Raw genomic sequence first — 24,472 nt, 5'->3', positions numbered from 1 at the left:
AAATTTAAAAAAATTTTTCGAAACCCTCTCAACATAATCTTCAAATTTAGGGGCGGACATTAGCAACTTTTTTTTTTGTATGGGGACCAACCCAGTCTACTGACTAGTATGTCAATTGGTATGATATTGGTGTATATAATAACTAGTATGCCATCTGGTATAATGCTGGCGCAAAGGCTGACTAGTATGTTAATTGGTATGAGTCTGATGGGTATGCTGACTAGTATGTCATCTGGTATGATGTTGGTGTATATAATGACTAGTTTGTCAATTGGTATGATGCTGATGCAGAGGCTGGCAATTGATATTTCGTAGGACATCGCCGTGTTAAAAATACCAGTTGTTAATATGGAAAAAAGACAGAACTCATACTAGTATAGTTTTTTGGCAAACTAGTATTCTTATAGTATACAACTAGTTGGTTTGACTGCAGGGTGGATATGGGCATCTTTCTTAACATAAGTATGAATGTATGTAAACCCCAGTTTAAAGCTCAGCAACCGAGAAGCCTACTACTGGAATTCAGCAAGAAGTCCTACCTATTTGTCGCTAATATTAATAACATAAATATTTTAATATTAATTGGTTTAAATTACTAATTTTTCTAAGTTGCTTCAGCGCTAATTGGAGTCAATGTCTAAGCTAAGTTTTTCCTTTTGAAGTGCAACTCTTATGTGGGTATAATAAACAGTTCGAATTCTTTAGTGTGCAAAAATTTAAGGCATCTTAAAAAAAACGCTTAAGCCTCGCACTTGACATTATTTCTATTTGCCAAAGCACTTTTTATAGCAAATGGGAAACGAGCGAAGGTTGGTGTGTGCCTTTGATTACTTCGCCATGTGTTGTTGACACTTTCATTCATTTCAACGCATTTTTTATGAACTTAGGTACATATTTGCATAATGCACCTAGATTTACTGTGTACATAACTATCACCGTTCGTCGACTTTTTGCTGTCTTCTTGTTTGTTCTTTTGCATAAAAAAATATACTACAAACAACACTTTTGTGCTTTTACTGTGGGTAAAATATCTCTCGTAGTTTGCGTTAGCGCCATCATAAAAGTTGTATAAATTTATATTAGATCGACCAAAAATAAACGTTTAGTGCGAGTTTGATTCAATTTTGTATTGAAGTTTTATCCGTTCGTGTTTCATAACAAGCCGAATAGTTGTCGATAACTAATCGATATCACTCCGATAACAAGTTAGTAGCACTCCGATAAGTAATCGATAAGTCTTCGTTATCAAAGCGTTTTTATAACAAGTCGATGACTGTTGGATAAATTTCTGATAAATTTCGATTAATTTGTAAAAGCATAATAATAACTTATCGATAGATAATAGAATTTTCTAATAATACATCGAAAACTTTTCGATAAAATATTGATCACTTTTTGTTAGTGAATCAAAAAATGTTCGATAGCAAATCAATAATATTTGGATAACACATCGATAACATTTCAATAATAAATATATAAATTTTCTATAACAACCCGATAACTCGTGGCTGAAATATCTGTAACTTTTTATTTGAGTCAATTCTATATTAAAGTTGTATATCTTCTGTGTTTCATAACAAGCCGAAGAGTCGTCGACAACAAATCTATAGCACTCCGATAAGAAACGGATAAATCTTCGTTCTCAAATCGATGGGTTTTTTGTAACAAATCGATGACTGTTGGATAAATTTGTGATAAATTTCGATTAATTTGTAAAAGCATACTAATAACTTTTTGATAGATAAGAGATAACTTTCTAATAATACATCGAAAACATTTCAATAACATATTGATCAGTTTTTGTTAATGAAGCAAAAACCTTTCGACAGCAAATCCATAACATTTGGATAACATTTCGATAACCTTTCGATAATAAATCTGTCATTTTTCGATAACAACCAGATAACTCGTCACTAAAAAATCGGTAACTTATTTAAAACTTTTACTTCGATGACAAAACGATAGCTTGTCGATAACACACCTGAAACAAACCGACAACTCCTCAATAAGAAATAGATAACTTTTAACAAGCGCAGGAGTGTCTTAAGAACATACTTTTCAGCTAGCTGCACATACCTGACTCATTTAATTTAAGTGCGCCGATATAACACTTTTCCACTCATCCCGAAAGCCATCGCGAAATTAACTGTAAGCTCCCCCGAAATGATCTCCAAATAAATCAAGAAGTGGTATCGAAGTTATTCCCAAGAATTCCGAAACTATTCTTAAGTAGTCCGATATTATCCAAAACATAGTCCTGAAATGGTCTCAAATTAATTCCGAAATGATCCAAAAGTAGTCATGTTCGAACATAAGGTACTCGCTCGTCCATCGTGGGAACGATTCGATATAACCACGTTGAACTTTCTAGATCAATCAGTTGCCTCCTTCCGTGAGAAATACGGGGTCCCCAGAGCCTTCCCTTTAAAAACACAGGATTCGCTATGGCTGGGTGAGCTTGGCAAAATTAAAAATTGCCCTGGCGAACCCATTGAATCTCGTGTCGCTCGTTTGCTCCTTTTAAGCCTATGCCATAGTTTCATCGCTTACTTGATTCACATTCATCTGGCGTATTAGTATATTGTGGCAAATATTAGCATTTCGATACATCGCTGCCAGTAAGCATATGCACAACAACATCAAAGCAAGCAGCCCCACATACATGCAGTTAAACATCAAAGCTGAGAGCTAAGAGAATAAGAAAGCGAAAAAGCTAAGAGCGAAGATGAAATGACTCACACATATACCTGTATATAGCTAAATAAACAACTATGAGATACAACTGCTCGAGAAAGCTGTTCGTGAAAAGTTTAGACTCTAAGAGAAATAGGCCAACGTGGCAAAATTTCAGTATAAAAGCAGCACAAGCTGAGGAACAATAAATCAATTTGATTTTAACACTCTCTAAGTGAAGCATGCGAGTAATTTGAATGTGAAGTACTACTACCAAAGTAGTGTTGTTAACCAAGAACATTTGACTATACTGAATTATTGAGTAATTTAGTCGACAGTTCAGCGACTCGAGCTATAACAGAAGGTGCAGAATAAGTAAGAATACCTAAAACTCGCAACAATATCACTTTTTCGAATTCTGCTATGTTTTATCCGCGTCTCCCCCACACTTTGTATTTATTGGCACTTGCTATTGAATTCGTTTCCGCATATATATGTGTGTGAGTGTATGTGTCGGCGTTGTTACCGTGTGATAATGTTTTGGAGTTGTAGAAGTAGTTTGTTGATTAGTGGTGGGAGTTTGGGAATTGCATATTGGTGTGCGATACTTAATAATATTTCGTCACGATATTTAGCAACCTTATTTAATTAATTCTTTTAAGAATTTCATCTCAATATCAAAAATTCTGAAAAAAATTACTGCGGTTGAATTTCAAACCATCCAAGAACCCGAAACAAAAGTATTTCGTTTCTTTTCAAACCAGTCTGATGTACATATACATATGTGTGTATAAAATATATCAACAGACTTCAATAACTATATTTGCATTTAGTTGACGTATTTCTATTTACGCATTTTTCAACTAGCATTTTCACATAAAGTTCTGATGGCATTGATCGAAAATACTCACGCCTACAACTATTAATGGGCGAGTTCGCTTCAGCGTATAAATTTAAATTTAAAATTAATTTTAATGTAAATATTTGAATACAAAGTAAATTTGTTGATTTAAGCTATTAAATTTAATGGTTTATTGAGTTAAGTATTTAAAATGAATATTTGTGCTTTTGTATTTTTTTTTAAGAGAAATTTAATAGAATTTGGCAAATGATATTATTTTATCATATTATATAAGTAAAATTAAAATTTGTATTATTTTAAATTAAATAAGCTTTAATATCGCTTATGACAAATACTTAATTCTTGAATATACGTATTTATTTTTATAAAAAAAACTTGAAATCATTAAGCTGCTTATTTTAAGCACATACCTGCTGTGATGATTCTATACACTACGGTGCTATTATTTCGGTTCTGCTACTTGTTTCAATTTCACTTTTTTATACCCAATGTGTACTGATAGGCAAGGATATTATAATTTTGATTGGATAACGCTTTTACGTAATGGTTTAAAGGAATCGAGTTATCAAAACTATCAGCATTGAAAAATATTGTGATTGATTCATGTCGTTCCGTATGTTAACACGATAGCTTGAGGAAACACTGAGATATCTTTAAGAAATTTGTTTAAATGGGACAACGATCGATCGAAAATTACGCCCACGTCTTTGACAATTTCGAAAAATAGCGATAATTCATTAAGAAGATCGATAAAGTGATGAAACTTGATATGCCGGTTGAATTTATGACTGGTGGACCCGCCCCATCTACATCTAATATTTCGACATTGCAAGAAATACCGTAAATTGAACAAAACTCTACCAATTCTAAATATTAGTTTTATGACAAAAACTGTTTCTTGTAAAAACGGACGAAGTCAGTAGCTTTTTATAACCTATCGTACGTCTGACAGTCCGTTGGTCCGTTAACACGGTAACTTGACCAAAATATACTTTTATTGTAGCGAATACAAGCAACTCCGAAACATCACTATGTAGGTAGTAAATAAATGCTACACAATCGCAATAGCAATGTAAGCAGATGAGACAACAAATAGCTACGCACACATGTGCTAAGAGCGTAGACTACACTACACGTATGTATGCAGCAATAAATGGCGCACACGACATAACTCACACATACGCATAGAAGACAGCAGCAAATATGTGATACAGAGATATGACAAAAGTAAATAAGCAACTAACCGCGAAGGCTTCTCGCGAAAAGTTAAGACCCTGGGGGAAATAGGCGAACGAGGCAGATGAGACCATATAAGCAGCGCAGTCTGGGAAAGAATGAATCAGTTAGATTTAAACATGTTGTAAGTGATGTACGCGAGTAATTTGAAATTTTACTACCATAGTAGCAATTTTAATAAAGAGAATTTCGTATAAAAAACGCTTGAGTTTATTTATTCGGCAGAGCGCTGGTGAATTGAAGGATACTTGGCATTGTTCAAAGCAAAATTGTAGTAACAAAAAAGGTCGCCAAGAACACTAGACATTTTTGGAAAAGTCATGTTTGGCAGATTGCAAAGCCTGAAAAAATATCATAAAGTGCAAACACTTTTTATTTATGAAAATACAAACTAAGGAGGTATAAAGCACTTGTTTAAAAAATTGGCCTACTGCTTTACAACTTATCTCTAAATTTGTAAATGACAATTTTTTCGAACGCAGTCCTTATGCAATATATTATTAAATTGGTTTTACTACTGACGAGGGGCTTATAAATTCCGAAACTACCTACTCCTTCGTCCCAAATACTAAAACTTTTATGCGGAATCAACTCCTGCGAGATATTGACCATAGCTTTCCCTACAATTTTTGGCGTGCTATCCAAATTTTTTTCCTACAAATGTTCTTGTCAAGACATAGACTAAATATATCCATAGTGTCACGGTAAACCAAGGTTCAGCACCAGAACTTATGTTATAGAGTAACTTCCTCTTCTTGGGGAATGTTAGGGGTATTTTAAGACCTAACTGAATTGCTGCCTCGATATCTCGAAATACAGCCTTGGCCTAGCGAGCGCAGGACACGAACACAGAAAGTACTCAAACGTTTCTTCCTTCGTCTCAAATTTTCTACATCTGCTTTTACTGCCGAGGCCCAACATATATTTAGGCATATTTGTTTAGTTAAATTTTTAGAATAAGAAAAAGAATGCATCGCCTTCAAATTTCGCTTGTGTGCAAATAAAACACATCCAAACAAATAAAAACTCAAACATTAATATGATCTTTTCTATTTAAATTATTCAAATCGGTTGATACATGAAGATTGGGAAGAGTTTTGAGAATTAAATTTTAAATTTAAACAACTGTGAGGTGAGCCAAAAGTAAAGCCAATACAGCGCGCTTCCCAATTAATATTTATAAAAGCGGAGTTTGAGTCTACATGCATACTTTGAATACCTCTTTAGAACATCTAAAAAATTTTTAGTTTTATTTTTCAACCGCAATTTTTCTACTTATGACTTTTTTCCAAATATCTCAAACTTTTTTGGGTGTATTAACAAATCTGACTAAAAATTCGGAATCAACGCTCTGTAACACTTATACATGAGTTTGGTTCCATTTGCAAACCACTTTTTTTTATGCAGGTGTTATCTTCAATGCTGGGTTATACGCTCCGCTGCAATTGGCGCCCGAGCATGCCCTGCAAGTTGTAGGAAACTTCCTGATTACAACCTAACCTACAACATTACTAATCTGGGCTTAACAAAAACAAGTTTATGTGCTATATCGCATACCTTTCGCAGTTAGTTAAGAAAGTTTGCAAGCCCTTTACAAATTACTGAGCTCATCTCTTGGCATATATTTTCCGACACAATCTTTTGTATACCCAGTCTTAAACATATTACTATGCGAGGCTGTATGGTGACAAAGTTTTCATTGCAAAACGGGATAAACTTTATACTTTTCCTAATAGATCTACAAAGAAGCATTATTAGTTTTCGATATGTGTAATAAATCGTCGGAAAAAAGTATTACTAATCGCAGTACTTTACATTAATGACCGGAAACAACATTATTAAGGGGCTGGCAAAAATAAAATTTGCACAATTCGCGTGATTAAAGCAAATTTATTAAAAAAAAAAACAAAAACATGATAGCTTGGGTAAGTAATGGAGAAAGAGTTAGCCAGAAAATGCAATAACCTGTAGCTATACGCCAGTATATAGCAAATTCATACACTTTTATACGCGGACATGTAACTCAAATGTGTCTAGCAGTCTATATCACATGACACCTGACACACACAGTCTGTTCCCCACATCAAAGCTATGTAAATTAGTGTATATATAAATACATTTCTACAAATAAGCCCTTTTAATGGAAATTTAAGTGCTCTTCGCGTCATGTCTGTATCCGATGACATTCAAATGCAGGTCGACCGCCAAAAAGCAAAGCGAAAATTTTCAAATTAAAATGTAAACAACTTTAAGTAAGAAATTTTTAGTTTTTGTAGAAAAGAATATAATACACCCATTCGTACGAATTGAAAATAACACGACATTGTGTTATCGCTTTTCAATTGAGATCCCTATACATATTTGAATATTTAAAAAAAAAGCTTTTATAGAGGAGCTCGTTATGTTATAAGTGCGCAACTTGTTGCACCTAAACCGTACACTTAACTGTCACAGAGAAATACTGGGCAAAGCGTTCTACGTAAATCCGGCAAAGGAATGACCAATGGCAACTTTGATTGCGGAGTTGTCTGCTTTGTCTCCTTGAATCAACTGCAAATTCTTCAGCGCAAAACTTTTATCGATTCCCAAAACAAGTTAAAGAGGGAGAAACATACAGAGCAACATACATATTTGGTCGATTGGCTCTGTCTTTGCAAGTAAGCAGCGATCTTTTACCAAAAATTCGATACAAAACTGCGGTCAAAATAGTCGATGAAAAAAAGGATCGACATCGCATGTGAAAAGTGTCGATGTGTTGAAGTATCGCTTAGAATTTCGTGTTCCTAAATCGAACAAAAAGTATCGATTTGTTACGCACTCCCGGTATATCTTAAAATATATCGGGAATCCAATATTATTAAAAAATCTCGTTCATTATGAAAATACCAAAATTGGGGTAAACTTACTACGTCTTGGCTACGTCATTCAGGAAAATAAATCGTGCATCATTTGATCCAAAAGCAAAGGTTAAGACAGCAACCGGATTCAAGGGGTTGATAAACATAATGCAAAACTTCTCAGCTTCCGCAACGGTATTGTCAATCTCACTTACTGAAGAGGAATAATGTTACAAATATGAATTTATCGTACATATATTTAGCAGGCGAGGCATCCCCAAGTTCCTCACGAAACTAATGGCCTAGAAGGTTCAATGTGGTCATATCAAATTCTGCCCGCAATGACCGTGCTAATACGATACGATACCCGGATCTATTTGCGGCAAAGGACCATCAACATCTGTAACAATAGGGAATACCCTATACAGCGCATTTCAAAGCATTATAATCAGATCGTTAGTCTATTAGAAAGTGTGCTTAAAATGTTGACACTGCATTCATAGAAGCCACATACAGAGACTGGAAATTCCATCAAGGAACCAATGTCGGTACTGTGAAATGACTGGAAACTGCTGAGCATATTCTTCTTGAGTGCGGCTCTATTGCTCGAAATAGAGGAAAGCATCTAGGTTATGCTTATGCTCTGGCTAAGGCTACAGGTAGCAGCAGAGGATGGTGTGATAGTAAGTGCGACTGTATGTGGCATAAGTGGCAGCATAATAATAGGGAGGTACGCCTCAGCCCAGAAGCAAAAATAATTCCTCTTTTCATTCCACTGAACAAAAAAATGTAGAAACAATAAACGTAACTATAATGCAATAAATCTTAGCATTTTAGTACGTGAAGAAGCAAAACCACAAAATTGACCTTATGGCCACTTGAGAAAAAGAGAGTTGACTTTATGACCATTTGGGAAAAGCATGATAGACATAATGTTTATATCGTTGATATTGTAACCATTTAAAACTTGACCTTGCGACCATTTCATATGAGCATAACTTGAATTTACTTTGTGTACGTGTGAAGTGTCATCTCTCCACATTTGAGTACAACCTGCCGGCTGCGTTTTCTACGATATCGGTCTAGTAATATTCGACTTCCAAAAAAGACTGAAAAGTTTCCGTTCACAAACAGCCCGCACATATTGCTACCCACCAAATTTTTTGCCACTTTTCAGAAATCGGCACTTATTCCGCTAGAAAAATAAAATAGTTTGAAGTAAACTTCTTTGGCGGAGATTGCAGAAAGTAATAACACTGGCCGACACAGGTTCTGTTACATGAGATTTTATGCATGATTGTTAAAGTACTTTTTACTGTAATTTCATAAGTAGAAGTCGTTTTTCCCTAGCAGCTCTAGAATATTTTATATATTTAATAACAAAGTTTTTAGTAAAAAAAAATATTTAATAACTAAAACTTTACTATTATCAATGATAAGTAAAGTGAGTGAGTAAAGTTTTCTTTTAATAAATTTTCTTTTAGGAGTTGATTCAGGAACATTACTTAGTCATAAAAGGGGCGGTGCCAAACCCATTTTCAAAACATTTAGTGTTTTCCAATTTAATGTTATAATTGAATTTAAAAAGTAAAATTATCTTGATACAAAGCCCTTTTTCGCTAAGATATAGCTTATTTTATTCGTCCACGACCCTTTTAAAAATCTTTCATATATAAGTGGGCGTGGTCCTTAACCGAATTCGTTAATTTTTCTTCAAAGCATTCCTTATAGTAAAGGCAATCTCTCTGCCGAGTTTTGTTGCGATAGGTTTAACGATTTTTGATGTATGATCAATAATAATGGTAAAATTGATTTTATCACAAGTGAGCGGTACTGCGCCCATTTAAAAATTTTTTTTTCAAATTTTTATCAAAAGTCTCCATATCAGTGCATACGTCAAATTTCAACATTCTAGGTGTATTATATACTAAATAATCAGGTTTTTTGTGTTTTCCAAAATGTTATATATATATAAAATGGGCGTGGTTATCATCCGATTGCGCTCATTTTCAATACTAATATATTCTGGGTCCAGATAAGCTCGTGTACCAAATTTGGTGAAGATATCTCAATATTTACTACAGTTATCGTGTTAACGCACTGACGGGCGGACAGACGGACGGATATGACTCAATAAAATTTTTTTTCGACACTGATGATTTTGATATATGGAAGTCTATATCTATCTCGATTCCTTTATACCTGTACAACCAACCGTTATCCAATCAAAGTTAATATACTCTGTGTGCAAAGCACGCTGAGTATAATAATAAGGGATGTGCTTGTTGTTCTTGTTATATAGTAGGCCTTGCCCCTTCAATTTGAATTTTTGGTCCTTAATTTTGGTCAACAACAGCTATTTGCATTCCCTGCTTTAATAAAGTCAAGCAAATTGTTGTTGCCATCATTGTGAGAGTAGTGGGTACTCACTTTGAGCTTGCACTTAACATCATTTAGAATGACTACACTCTGCGAATGTATTTGTATTTATCTCCATCGCTATTGTATGCGCTTTTCTTGCCACTTGCACATTAAATTTATTTGCAACAAAACAACAATTACCGCCATCACCACAAAACACTTAGCGAAAGTATGTCACAATGTTAAGGCAAACATGCCGGCAACCGGTTTATTACCTGAATATTTAACATATAGCGGCACATAACAACAACAAAATGTGTAACAACAAATCTTTTCACATTGGTAATAGCAACAGTAAATAACCGTTGAATTCGGTTGCAAGCTCCATGGCACATCGTCACACGTCCAAATTACTGCCACTCAGCTGTGCACATGAGCAACGTCATTAAAAAATCGCATTCGTTAACATGTCTGCCTTTTTTTATCTTATTTGCATCATTTTCCCCCCATTCATAATTGTCACGAAATTTATTTTATTTTTCTTTTTGATACAATAAATATTTAGCTTTTTTCACGCTGTGAAGCGTGTGTGTGGCAAGTGGTGCCCGTAGAAATGCATTATATCACGCTATACTTTTGTGAAGTGCGTGACTCTGACTTTTTTTTTTTTTTTTTACAGAGTACGTTAATTGAAACCCTTAGTGCGATAGGCGGCACACTGATTTCGCCGTTACTGGCATACTTAAGTTCAAGTACCGAGCCAAGCGGTCGTTCTATCATACTTTGCCCAAAAGTGGTTGACGATTTTACTAAGTCCCCAGCTCCTTGTAATATTTTTGAGCCGGGATTTTGCTATTTTAACTTCGCCGTAGTCGTGTGGTGGAGTGCATTTTTCATTCTAGGAAATTTTTACAGCAATTATTCTGTCAACCGGCATCGCACGTTGTTCACGTTCACGTCTTTTAGCCAAAGGCGCATATAACCTCTATAACAAATGCACCCTTTTTGCTTTGCTATTACGAAAAACTTGAAGGCTTAGAGCCTCCTGCGATTTACAACCAGATTGGCTGAATTTTGTGTGTGTTAGTGCAGTCGGGTGGCTTCGTGACACACGTATTTGTTGTCGGCTATACGTTGATGAAAATCAAAAATTTTTGATTTTTTCATTTGACGCTAGCTTATTTGATAAGCTGGAGTCATTGGTGCCGTATGTCGTATCGCTGTATCCGTATCCCTAGCGTAATCAGCTGTTTATCGTTACGACGGTAAACCAAAACCCAATTGGTTGGCTACGATACGGTTACGACCTTAGCGGCACCAATAATCGATTGCATTGATTCTCATAAGATTGGTCGAATCAGCTGTTAAAAGGTTACCGATACGGTTACCGATAAAGCACCAATGTCTCCAGCTATAGTCGCGGGGTGTGATTGACAAAACAGCAGTGTTGTATTTAGTTTATGTCGACATTCAAAATGAACAAGTGCGCGGAAGAACAGCAATTCATATTAAAATTTATTGAAAATTATTATTGTTTACCAGCTTTATGGAATGTGATGCTGAAAACTGCTGTAGTTGCAAGTACAAAAAGGTTATCATCCGATGACGACATATTCACGACCGAACGCTACGGTTTCTCAATGCAAATGTTGATTGATGGCTTTTTATTTGATAGTCGTGAGGCAAGCGTCAAATACCCGACACGCACACATACAAAAATTCAGTAAATCTGGTTGTAAATCGCAGGAGGCTCTTAAAGTAACAATCCTCATGTTCCAATGAAACGTGAACCAGATACGGATAGGGATTTAACATGAAAATGCAACAACAATGTGATCCATCCGATTTTATTGATGGTTCACGTTGTTGTTGCATTTGCATGTTAAATCTCTATCCGCATCTGGTTCATGTTTCATTGGAACACGGGGAATGCTGTTATTGAATGCTAGAGTTAACAGATACTGCCAATTTTTGTGATGATGACTTCTAAGTCACAGCGATTTTTGTGGAGTGTGACTAAGCAGTAATAAAAGAGCAATGTGATGTAAAGTCAGCGCTATCAGTAAGCGCAATCAGAGCTCCTCTTCTCAAAGCAGAACATAAGATGTGACAATTAAAAAAAAATCTGTGATTTCCGCTACTGCTACTGCTCCTTTTATTTGTCACAGCCTGTGAGGGGCCTGCTTCAGCATGGACGTTCTAGGCACACTTATTAATATAAAATATCCCAGTGCAATTGTAAATAAACTTTCAGTAGGCGTTCCATACCATTTTCTCTCTTGGTAATTCGAATAGCCTAATCAATAATTTGTCTGCCCAAGAGGTCAAGCAAACATACGACAGAGCGAGATAGAGAGGAGGACAATAGACGGAGGGGAGAGGGAGAAATAGCCCCCCAGCGGGTTACGGGGTCAGAATATACCCGCGGTAGATATGCCTGTCGTAAGAGGCGACTAAAATACCAGATTCAAGGGGCTATGTATTGCAACCCTTCAGGTTGCCAGCGCAATATATAGCTTCTCCAAACCCAATTGTCAACCGCACCTATCCGCAGCGAATCCTGTTTCACTAACAGACGAGGCTCTGGCGACCCAAGCTCCTCATGGAAGTTGGGGATGGGGAGGGAGGGGATGGCCTGAAGGTTTAATGTGACCACATAAATCGTTCCCGAGATGGTCGGGCTAGCACCTTAATGGTGATGTGGTACCGGAGCGTACCGGATCTGTATCCGGCAAAGGACCATCACATCGATAACACTCCCCAAAGCCTTCGGGGAGCAACCTTATCGCTACAACAACGACAACAACAGAGGGAGAAATAGAGAGAGAGAGAGAGAGAGAGGGAGAGGTAGAGGAAGATTTAGACGTCGACGTAGATGTAGACATATATGTAAACGTAGAGGCGGAGGTGGATAGGGGAAGAGAGAAGGAGAAAGAGTGAAAGTAAGAATCATAGTGAGAGTGGGAGTGAAATTGAAAGTGGGAGTGCGGGGACGAATGAGAGGGTAAGGGTATACTTACAACATGCTTTATTGAATATCTTCGCAGAGGGGGAGAAGGAGAGGGAGAGTAAGAGGAAGAGTGAGAGGGAATAAGTAGACTTACAACACGCTGTATTAAATATCTGTTTGATTAATAAACAAAAAAAACGTATATTCTTCTGACATTTATATATTCTTTCAGCCTGAAATAGCGGCACAAATAAAGGAGGCGCTCAGAATACAAGCCGAACAGCGTATAGTGTCACAGCAACAACAAATACTAGATAAGCAGCCATTCGTTCAAGATGGACAGGTTTGTACATAGATATCTCATAAAAAAATGAATAGAAGCACTTTAAGTAATATTTAAATAAAGAATATTTTTTTTAATATTTAAATTTTTCAAATTGCAGCCAATCATGCCAAAGAATTATGATCCATTCTACAGTCCGATTTTATTGAAAATCGATAAAATTATTGAGCAACTTGGCATAACCGATGAACATTGCAAAGAGAGAGTTGTTTGTAGTATGTACAAGGATCCGACAAGATATAGTCCGCATAGTAATTTCGTTTCAGCGGAACTAAGCCGGTAAATAGAAATAAATATTAATATTACTCTATTACAAAATTTTTACCTACAAATTCAATTTCTTTAAACTGAACTTTAAGACATTGTTAATGCTTATTGGGGCAAGGTTTGTAGCATTTACAAACTATTTGAATAAAATTATGTTGAGACTGTTTTATGACATATACATATAACTCACAATTGTATACCTCCATAATAAATGTCAGAGAAGCTTAAAGCTGTCAATCAATTAAATACTAAATTTGTCGTATTTTGTCAAAACTTTATCACACCAGGCTTGTTGATATGTATGCGTGCATATATGTACCAAGCGTCACATAAGTAGACGACCGAATTACATATATATGCGTTCTCTTTGCTCCAATAATTGCAACTACAGCTACGGCAAGTACACAATAGAAGCTTTGCAGCGAAAAAACTAACATTAAAATGAATGACAGTTTGTCCAAGTGCACATTATGGTTATGAGTGTCCCATGTTTGATAAATTTCAAACGACAATATCGAACACAGGTTTAAGTTCCAGAAGCAAATTCCCCAACTCCCCCCCCCCCCCCCGTCCTCACTCTCATTCACTCTCTCCCTCACACACTTCTATCCTTTCCCTTACACTCTTCCACTTCCTCTGCCTCTCGCTGCTTCTCTCCGTCTCTCTCCCCCTTTCTTTTTCCCGCGCCCTCTCTCCTATTCTTCTCTTACCCACGTCCGCACTGGTCCATTTAATACCTCTTGTTGATCTAGAGCATGGGTCTCCAAAAATTGAGATTACTCTTTGACATACGCAATGATAGCACAATTTAGATAGATAGATAAAGATAGATAGATGTAGGTCAGAATGTCCTAAATTTAAAGGGAACCTAGCTCCCCTATATAGTGAACGGTGTTGCTATTCAAACATTCCATAGGCGTATTGTCCGAATCGGGAATCTATGAAGGAAGGGCTCGAAACTTTATTTTTAACTATGACAAAAGTCATTAATTCGTATTTCAATATATTCATCGTGTTTTTGCAGTAATCCGCTAATATTCCTCTCAATGGGCCTAAATGTGGTTTCCAGTGTCTCTCTGGCACAAGCTTTCTTGTTGAAACCACAGACGAGTAATGTTAAAACAAGTTTCGGCATGGCACAGCGTTGCATGGGGACGACCCCATGAATCATTTTAAAGCCCTTTTTCGTTACTAAAAAGCATTCCACCCACCCTAGCTGGTGTCGCAAAAAAAGAAATTTGGTCGCGAAGGGGAGATAGGTAGGTAGGTGTGAGTAATAGCGTATCCAGGTTCCTCAAGTAGCTCTTAGGAAGCCGTTTCGATAACTTAGATCTCGTCTAAGCTCACTAAATAATAGATCGGATATATTCAACCAGACAGAGCTGTTATTTAAATTAAGAGCATTTGGAAAACCTATGCCCATGCTCTCTGCGTGCGTGCCTAGAGCTCAATGCAGCTAGCGCACACCGCTATAAGTTTATAGGCGTCAGTTTTAGATCTACTCATAAGGCGCTCTGTTCTTCTTTGATTGTAGTCTGGCAATGTGACTTTTGCACATTGTGGGATTGCACTCTTTCACTTTTGCTGTGCTTTGTTCACGAAAGAATTTCGCATTTCCCCCTTGGCTTTACCCAAAGGTATACTTACTTCGACGCTGGTTTTTCTATCTTTTCCTTCTACTGAGCCACACTACATGTGCGCTCATCAGCCATTTGGTTTCCCTCGATTTCTATATAAAACCGGGAGCCATGGTTCTTTCTACATTGTCGATTAACTCAGCTAGAGGTTGCTTGCATTCACCTACCACCTTGTAGCCGCAATGTGGCACAGCAAGTGATTTTATTGCTGCCTCGCTGCAAGATTATGTTCCTGTCCTGAAGTGTTTTGCTACCTATGACGAATGTTTAATGACGTAGAAATCTAGAAATCTCTAAAGACTCTAAGTTGAGTCCTGGCCTTATACCTAAATTCATCTTGGAGCTGCCATTGTAGATTTGTAAGCTATTGTCAGCTGCAATCGCGTCCTTTTTTCAATCGAAAATTGTGTTTGAATGCAGGCCTATAACTTTGCTTTGTGAGGATAATAATCTGTTTCTGCGCTAATTGTGATTAAGTATATTAAAGATATTACTATGCCTTTGAAGAGTACGAAGCTCCAACAACAGAGCCATAGATTTGCAGCGATTGCACCACTGCCTCATATAGTCAAAACACGATCATCAGCTTAAAACCCCATTTCTCATCGATCATCGATTTACAGTTATAAAAAGCAATTCAGGCTTTCGCTTGTTGGTCGTAGCTAATTGGTATCATTCATCGATGTAATCTATTTGTCACAGGTGAAGACTATCCGGTGCTTATTAGTTTTAACTGTCTCGTGATATTTTTTTTTTTTTTGCTTTGCTTTTTGTTCCCGAACTTGCAATAAAGCAAGAGTAAAATTTTTGTTTTGCATCACAAAAAATGTTTCGATTTAAACAACTTTGACCTGCTTGGCATTCAATTTTCCTAAGTATGATTCAATAACTATCGAGAATATCAAATAAGCTCTACAAAATGGAAATGAGTTTTGCTTGTATTTGAGATTACACAGTATCTTTCTTTTGTATATATTTCTATCAGTTCACATTTGCATGATTTCTTTTTTCTTTACAATCCGTACTTTGGTGTGCCCACACGACCCTGCATTGCGTTATGTTCAGGAGCGTGTGTGTATCTTGGCCCCCTCAATGCCTTGGTCCAAGTCGATACTGGAATCTCGCTCTGTCAACTGGTGCTATGCTCTCTTCTAATCACATCGTGATCAATTCGGTTTTGTTCCATGTCACTCTGTTCTGATGCTGCTCATGCCTTGCCTTTGGATTTTGAAAAAAGTCGCTTTAATTTTTTAAGATGTTATTATTGTTCAGGCTTATCAACTAAATTCAACGTACATATGTACCTGCTGTATCGAATCATGGTAGCAGTTTATTTGGCTAGTCTGGTGTAATTCTGACCATGAAATTACTCAGCTTCGCTTCTTCAGATCTCTATACTTCAATAGGCATTTTCATATTCCTTAGGTTCTACGAGTTCCACAGTCAGAAACTGCTTCGCAATGTATCGTTTAATTATATATTTTGGTACTACAGAAGACCATATTTCCTACAAAGCTAAGTAGATCCACAACAACCTGTTGTCAGATGTTACATTGAGGGAGCTGGTGCAAAGATCCGTTCCTCGTACACTAGTTAAACTTCTCAACTTCTTTCTCTTAGAAATATTTTTTTCTAATTGAAAAAAACTTTGGATATTGCTTTACCTAATGCCCGACCATTTCATTGCTGCCCTTCTCAGTGCAACTTCTGCAAATGCTGTTAAAAGGGATCGCCACTCTTTCAGAGAATTGACCAAGCGGCCAATGGCCCGTGAGTGACAGTGATCCTAATTATTTTTTTCCTATACCTATTTGCGAGGTTCTCGGTTCTCCTACAATCGTTATTCGGCCAGGATTGCTTGCTCATCTTGCAGGTATCCGAGGAGTACCAGTAGGAGACCGCTGACTCCTTGAATCTGCTATGGATGTTTATTTTAATTCATGTAAGTGGCTTCCACGCCGCACTCCATTTTGAATTCGTCGATATAAAACCTAATTGCGTCTTTCCAGTCAGCTCTTGAGGAAAACTTTATCTCATTACTCTGTCAAAATTTAGCGATGGCGTGAGGTAGAACGCCTTTTGATACCACTGCGACCATACTGCCTCGAGCTCCAACCGTTGATATTTCATTGGTGTAGCTGGTTTATGAGTAAATTTAGTGCATCAGTTGGACACGACTTTAGTGCTCCGCTTACTCCTCCGAAGGCTGCTTGTTGTACCCTTTTCATGTTTTTAATATTATATTATTTATCCATGGTAAGACACCATACAATACCTCATACGTTATGAGTCTGACGACTCGGTAGATATATACACAGCAAGTGTTTGGGTTTTAATCCCCAGTTCCTGCGGACGACTTTTTTGCACGAGTAGAGGGCTATGTAGGCTTTCTCCATCTGAAGTTCCAGTTATCCAACTAAGCTGTCTATTGCGAAGCCCAGATACTTGACTCTCGCATAGCTAGGTCCATTGTGAGACTATCACAGTCATGAAAATGAGTGTTCAAGTGGATGTTTAGTGATTGTTCAGCAGACTCCGATCGCATCCCATCCTCTTTCCACACGAAGTGATCGTGGTAATGTTCCTTGGATAGAATCTTACTGAGCCTACACGAGTCACGGCTTGGATACCCTTATTGCTTTTTGTATTGTGTATGGACATTAAATTAAAGTTATTCTTCAATCCCTCTCTAAAGATATATTTTTAGAAGATTTGCAAGCAGCCACATATGCATGTAAACATTAAAGCTAAGAGCGAAGAGAATATTTCACATACATGTAATCAGTAGCTAAGAGTGAAGAAAAAAGAGAAATAGTCACACATACATGTAATCAACTAAGAACGGGATGACATTACTCATACATAAACATGCTAATAGCCAAACTCAATTTGAGGTGCAGACACGAGAAATAAATTAGCAACTATTCGAGACGGCTCTTCGCGAAAAGTTTACACCCTAGGAGAATTAGGCGAAAGAGGCAACTGAAAGTATAAAAGTAGCGCAATTTGGGGAATAATCAGTCAGTTTGATTTTAATACGCTATAAGTGAAGTACGCGAGTTATTAAATTGTGAAGTACTACTTCAGTAGAGTTGTAAATAAAGAACAGTTTGCTATACTTAATATTTGAGTTATTTATTCGACAGTTCAGAGATTCGAACTATAACAGAAGCTGCAAAATAATTAAGAATTTCCCAAATTCGCTACAACAATATTCCCTATTATCACGGCGGCCACCGAGGTGTGATGGTAGCGTGCTCCGCCTACCACACCGAATGCCCTGGGTTCACACCCCGGGCAAAGCAACATCAAAATTTTAGAAATAAGGTTTTTCAATTAGAAGACAATTTTTCTAAGCGGAGTCGCCGCTCGGCAGTGTTTAGCAAGCACTCCGAGTGTATTTCGGCAACGAAAAGCTCTCAGTGAAAACTCATCTGCCTCGCAGATGCCGTTCGGAGTCGGCATAAAAACAAGTAGGTCCCATCCCGCCAATTTGTAGGAAAAATTAAAAAAAAGGAGCACGACGCAAATTGGAAGAGAAGCTCGGTCTTAAATCTCTTCGGAGGTTATCGCGCCTTACATTTTTTTTTTTTTTATTATCTCGAAAATTTCTTTACTCAAAATGGGTTATCTCCAAACCTTGCGTGCGTGAAATGAAAGGTACACAGTTTTTACAATAAATATATACCATGTAGTAAGATTATCATCTGGCGGCTCTGCCAACGACACCGAAGATCCTGAGTTCACAACCAGGCAAGCACCATCATTTTAGAAACGTGTTTTTTCAATCACAAGACAATTTTTTCTAAGCGAAGTCGTCCCTCGGCAGTGTTTAGCAAGCACTCCAAGTGTATTTCTGCTATGAAAAACTTCTCAGTGAAAACTCATCCTTCTTGCTGATGCCGTTCGGAGTCGGTTTGGAACATGTAGATCCCGTCCCGCCAATTTGGAAAAATTTTAAAGGAGCACGACGCAAATTGGAAGAGAAGCTTGGCCTAAAATCTACTTGGGGGCTATTGCGCCTTGCTTTTATTTATTTATTTTCATCTAAGTTTCACCTTTTCTCCTATTTCTTATCGTTTTATATCCCATTTACACGATTGCATTTTACATTCATATTATATTTTTTCCTTTTATCTCTTTTACATGTACCACTGCTACTTGAAAAATGTTTAAAAAAATTCGATTTCCACAGCGATACAAATGAGTTACAACCCGTATCAAATCCAAATGGTGCTGTTGTGCGTTTCTATCGATTTATACAAGCTGCCCGCGATGGTCAAGATCAAAAAGACTGCCTAAGTCTATATTCACAATGTAATATAAATACGGAATGAATGAGGAAATGGAAATGTGTTTGACATAAAATCAATGTGAGTTAAAGCGAAAGGCGGCGCTTTGGTGTGGCGAAATTTGCCTCAAAGTCAGAATAAGCTAATATATAGCTAGAAATAGTCACTAAATTTTTCCTAAGAAAACCCATTGTTTTTGTTATTTTATTTCTTTTGGTTTTAATTTTTTAAATAAGCTTATGTATTTTGTATAAGTATTTATTTAGAAATCTATTTATTTATATAGGCATAATGTGTGTGTTTGCCTTTGTTTGAATATATATTGTGTGTTTTTAAATACTGTTATTTCCTAAGAAATTCAAATTTATGCACCTACACATATGCAATGTTTAATATTCGAAATACGCAATAAGTAGTGCTGTTGTATTAGGGGTTGCCAGGAATTTACTCTAATAGCGTTTTCTTTTCTGGCAAAAGTGTTACACTTTTTGTACGCCGCGCAAGGGTTGCAAATATATTTTGTTCTATTCTAAAAAGCAGGTAACGCCTTTACGGGGTATTTCTTTCTTTTGTGAAAATTTTTGCCTGCTCGCAACGCAAAAGCGTAACACTTTTACCCTGCATAAAATGGCGGTGTGGCATTGCAACTCTGCTAAACCAGCTGACTGTGACAATTTATTTTCGTAACTTCACAAATTTTTAGCGAAGAAAATTTAAATGAACGAAATAATTCCCTGCCAAACAGCTATCATTCATTTGAGGCATCAATTGACAGATATGGCTGATGGAAATTTACATCACAGCGTAAAGCAAAGTTTCTATCAGGTTGTTAGAAGCGACATGACAAACCTGATGTAGACATTTTGTATACGTGTATGCATACACATACATACATGGTTTTCCATAGGAATAAAAGAACAATTTATGCGAGTGCATTAGTGATGTCAAAAATTCTGTTAGATGTGTTAGTTTCCGTCGGCTCTGTCTAGCAGGGTCGCTAGTGAATTTTTATTATCATTGACAGCGCGTTTGTGAAAATCAGCTAATACACGGGGTAGCCATTTATATTCTTTGCATGAACTATAAATATTGAACATTTTCTGGGGTAGGAGCAACTCTATTAAGTCTTTACCATTTACTTAGGCAGCAATTTATTTCAGAAAAGAAAACGCTATAAATCAAAATTTTGGCATACTTTAAGTGAAAATTTTGTGAAGCGTAAAAATAATAATTTCCAAACAAAATCAATTCTTTATAAAAAAATTTAGCTGTAAAACCTTCTGGTCTTTAATACTAATGTAGTTGAAATATTTTGGAATTTATTTAATACAAAATTGTTGTTTATTTTTGAATTTAACTTCTGGGCCGCCGAGAGAAAATCCGGGCCCGGGGGCAAAAAAAATACGGGCCCCCATACTAAAATGAACGAATTCTCAGAATCAAAAATACCATCTTTTACAAATTTATATGTATTTGTATATACATGTATATTTAAGCGTATACATGCATACGTATTAGGCTGGGTCGATTTATTAACCGATAGGATTTGGGCTCAGGAAGAAAAAGTTCTACTACGCATACCCAAAAAAATAATTTTCGAGCCTGCGGAAAAAAAATAGCGAAAGGGTCATTTCCGACCAAAACACTCCCCAAACCCCAAAAGATATCTTTTTTTTTTTCAAAAAACTGTTATCGCCAACGTTTTTACATACATACATACATGTATATTGCTGTATAAGAACTTGCATCATACCGAATTTTTCTGCTGCAACAGAAAACGAATTCAACTTTATGCTACAAAGCCGACGCCAAAAACCAACAACACCTTATGCGGGGTGCAGACAAGTTAATAGATTTTTAATATTTATTGAAATTTAAAATGATTGCTATCTACGAAAGGTGATTAAAGGTGTGGTTTGTTTATTTTCTGTAAGCAAAAAGCTTGGATAGCATTTTGAGATTCCCGGGCCCCTCAAAGCCCGGTCCCGGGGTAAATGACCCCCTCATCCCCCCCCTCCCCCCTTTCCTAGGGCCTGTTTAATTTCATGGTAATTTAATTTTTAATTAAAATTTGCGGTAGTGACGCAATTTGGCGAAATTATAGTCATTTGGTTATGTTTTAAATAATTTTATAAATAAACAAATAACGTTGTTATAATCACTAAGCGCTATAGACATAGTAAATATAAATATAAAATTAGAGTAAAATATGTAATTCAAATTAAAAACTCTACGTGTATTTATTTTATATTTATATATTATTTAAATACTTAGCTTTATTTTATTTTGTAAAAAAAGTTGAAGTAAATGTATGTGTGTGTATACTTAAAATAAAAACTAAATTTAGATGCAATTCATTCATATTATAATTGCGGAAGTTTGGATTTTCAGCTGGTTGTGTTTGTTATACAATCACGTCAGAGTGGATGAGTAGATGTGGATCAAATTTACGGTGCAGATAGCTAAGGCCGTAGAAGGATCTATAAGCTAGAGATCCAACGCTCTCTGGGTACAGTTATTTTTTAACTATTTTTCGTTTTTATAATTCTAAATATATTTAACTTAAACAATGCCATTGAGTCAATGAGTAATATAAATATAGAGCTAACAATTTCGGAAAAGTATACAACGTTGCGCCCCCTTCTAAGAAGAAAATGAAGAGGTTATTCTTATGTTTAGGTCTACAAACTTTGGAAATGTATACAATGCTACATCTTATCTTTTTCCTCTTTTTGTTTTATAGCGATAAACAAATTGCCCGAGGTTTCAGTGAGTTTTATCGACGTTGCTCATCCTTTCCTATTTGAGTACTAGCCCGGCAACCACGGGAACGAGTTAATATGCCCTGTTGTTGATGTTGTCGATAAGGACACTTCCCGAAGGCCTTGGGAGTGTTATCGATGTTGATGGTCTTTTACCGAATGCAGAGCCGGTACGTTCCAGTAACAAAAACCATAAAAATACTAACCCGACCATCTTGTGAACGATTAAGTATGACCACAAGAAACCTTCAAGGCCATACCGCCCTCATACCCCCTAGATCTATGAGGAGCTTGGGGTCGCCAGAGCCTCGGTTGTTAAGAAGAAAAAAGATTCGGCACGGCTAGTTGAGGTTAACAATTGCGTTGGAAAAGCTATATATTGCCCTGACAACCCCTTGAGAGGGTTACGCTACACAATCCCATGAATCAATTTGGTATTTTAGTCGCCTCCTATGACAAGCACACCTGTCGTGGGTATATTCTAAGTCCCCTAACTCGCTGGGTGATTTAATTTGACCTCGTTTAACCTTCTGGGTCATCCAATTCACTCCTTTCCTCACGAAGGGAGTATCGTTAGATCGTTATAAATCGACGTCTTATTAACCTAGACTTTGGTATATATTTGTTATCTAGGTTTTATAGATCGAATCATATGAAATTTCGAGAATGGGATATTTTTGAGACTATTTCAGTTCTTCGAGTCTCACCAAGTTGCATTTCAAATGCAAACCGTGCAGCTTTGGAACTATACAAGATCTATTACGAAATCATTTTGCGATTTATTTATGAATAAATTTTACACTATAGAAATCTTTAGACTTTTTTACACCATTGTGACAACTTGGGACGATTTTGGAATAATTTCAAAACCGTTTCGACATCACTTCCCAACTACTAGCCACACATTTCGATTAATTCGGGATCATGTCGAGATAGCTTACGGGGATATTCCGGGACCATTTCGGTATTATTTTGTGATTAACGCCAGATAATTTTTGTATTACTTCGTGATAGTTTTGGCATTACTTCAAACTGTTTCGGGACCAGTTTAAGGTTAATGTAAAACTCTCTCCGGGACAATTGTTTTTCTCTGGATCACTGCGGCAAATCTTGAATTGATTTAGGAAAAATGTCGGGACCATTTCGACACCATTCATTCCGTATCATTTTGGGACTATCCCCAGATCATTTCGGAACATTTAGGGACCATTTCAGAACAATTCCGAGATAATCTCGGTTTCGCGATTTGTTACAGGATTGATTCGATATCATTTCAGTATGGGTTGCTTCGGGATTGTTTATGCAATTTTTGGGGATCTATTAGCGATTCTTTCGGAATCGTTTCGAAATCATTTCTGACTATTTTAATATAACTTCGGTAGTTTTTTAATGTCATTCGCATTAAAAATAGATACGGAACTGTTTGGGAATAATTTCGGGATTATTTCCGAGATGAAATTATTCGAGTTTTTTGCGTTATAATTTTTCCAATATTTAAATCATACCGGGACCCTTTTGCGATCGTTTTGTTATAATTTTTTACTATTGTTTCAAGTATCATATCGTGTCTAAACACCCGTATATAGATCTCACCGAACGCTTTAATTTGGAACCGTCGATATGAACTCAGCCCTGTATCTCCCACGTAGCTCCAAGATCTCTGTGGAAGCTTAGGAACTGGAACATGCCTTTTGCTAAACGATGCTGTACTTATGTGACAATTCGATCAGGTGTTATTGTTGTTGTTGTAGCGATAAAGACACTCCCCGAAGGTTTTGGGGATTGTTATCGGTGTTGATGGGCCTTTGTCGGATATAGATCCGGTAAGTTCCGGCAACAAGCGGCATTAATGTATAAGGAACCATCCCGCCGCCACCTCCATGAGGAATTTAGGGTCACCAGAGCCTCGGCTGCTTAAGAAACAGAATTCGCCAGGGGTAGAGGAGGATGATAATGGTGTTGAGCTACACAAGTAACCCCTTAAATCAATTGGGTACTTTAGTCGCTCCTTACGACAGGCCGCAGGTATCAAGGTTACAGCTATGTTAGTTATGCACTCCAGCTGTGTTGCATGCATACACTGCCGTGGATGCTTTTTTAACCGTCTCCTTCACACGGAGTTTCCACGACAGTTTGCTGTCTAGTATGATTTATAGATACTTTTTACCAGTGTATATCTATCTCTATACTTCATAGAAAGGAAGGCTGAAGGAAGATTGATGAATAAGGAATCTGCTCTACTCATACGCCAG

The 24,472-nt window shown here is 36.8% G+C and overlaps 1 protein-coding gene across 3 annotated transcripts in view; it reads left to right on the top strand.

The window, feature by feature from the left end:
- Osi17 (DUF1676 domain-containing protein Osi17) overlaps positions 1 to 20,706 on the top strand; it is a 93,438-nt gene extending 72,732 nt beyond the window's left edge. For all 3 annotated transcript variants that reach the window (XM_067763042.1, XM_067763041.1, XM_067763040.1), the window contains 3 exons: positions 13,152 to 13,262; positions 13,363 to 13,541; positions 19,362 to 20,706. In XM_067763042.1, coding sequence (XP_067619143.1) covers positions 13,152 to 13,262; positions 13,363 to 13,541; positions 19,362 to 19,503 — 432 coding nt within the window. In that variant the 3' untranslated portion in view covers positions 19,504 to 20,706. The remainder of the gene's footprint in view (positions 1 to 13,151; positions 13,263 to 13,362; positions 13,542 to 19,361) is intronic.
- The last annotated feature ends 3,766 nt before the right edge of the window (positions 20,707 to 24,472 follow it).

This window comes from Eurosta solidaginis, chromosome 1 (genome assembly GCF_040869045.1).
Source record: "Eurosta solidaginis isolate ZX-2024a chromosome 1, ASM4086904v1, whole genome shotgun sequence".
NCBI classification, from domain to species: Eukaryota; Metazoa; Arthropoda; class Insecta; order Diptera; family Tephritidae; genus Eurosta; species Eurosta solidaginis.
This window is presented reverse-complemented; position numbering and strand designations above follow the sequence as displayed.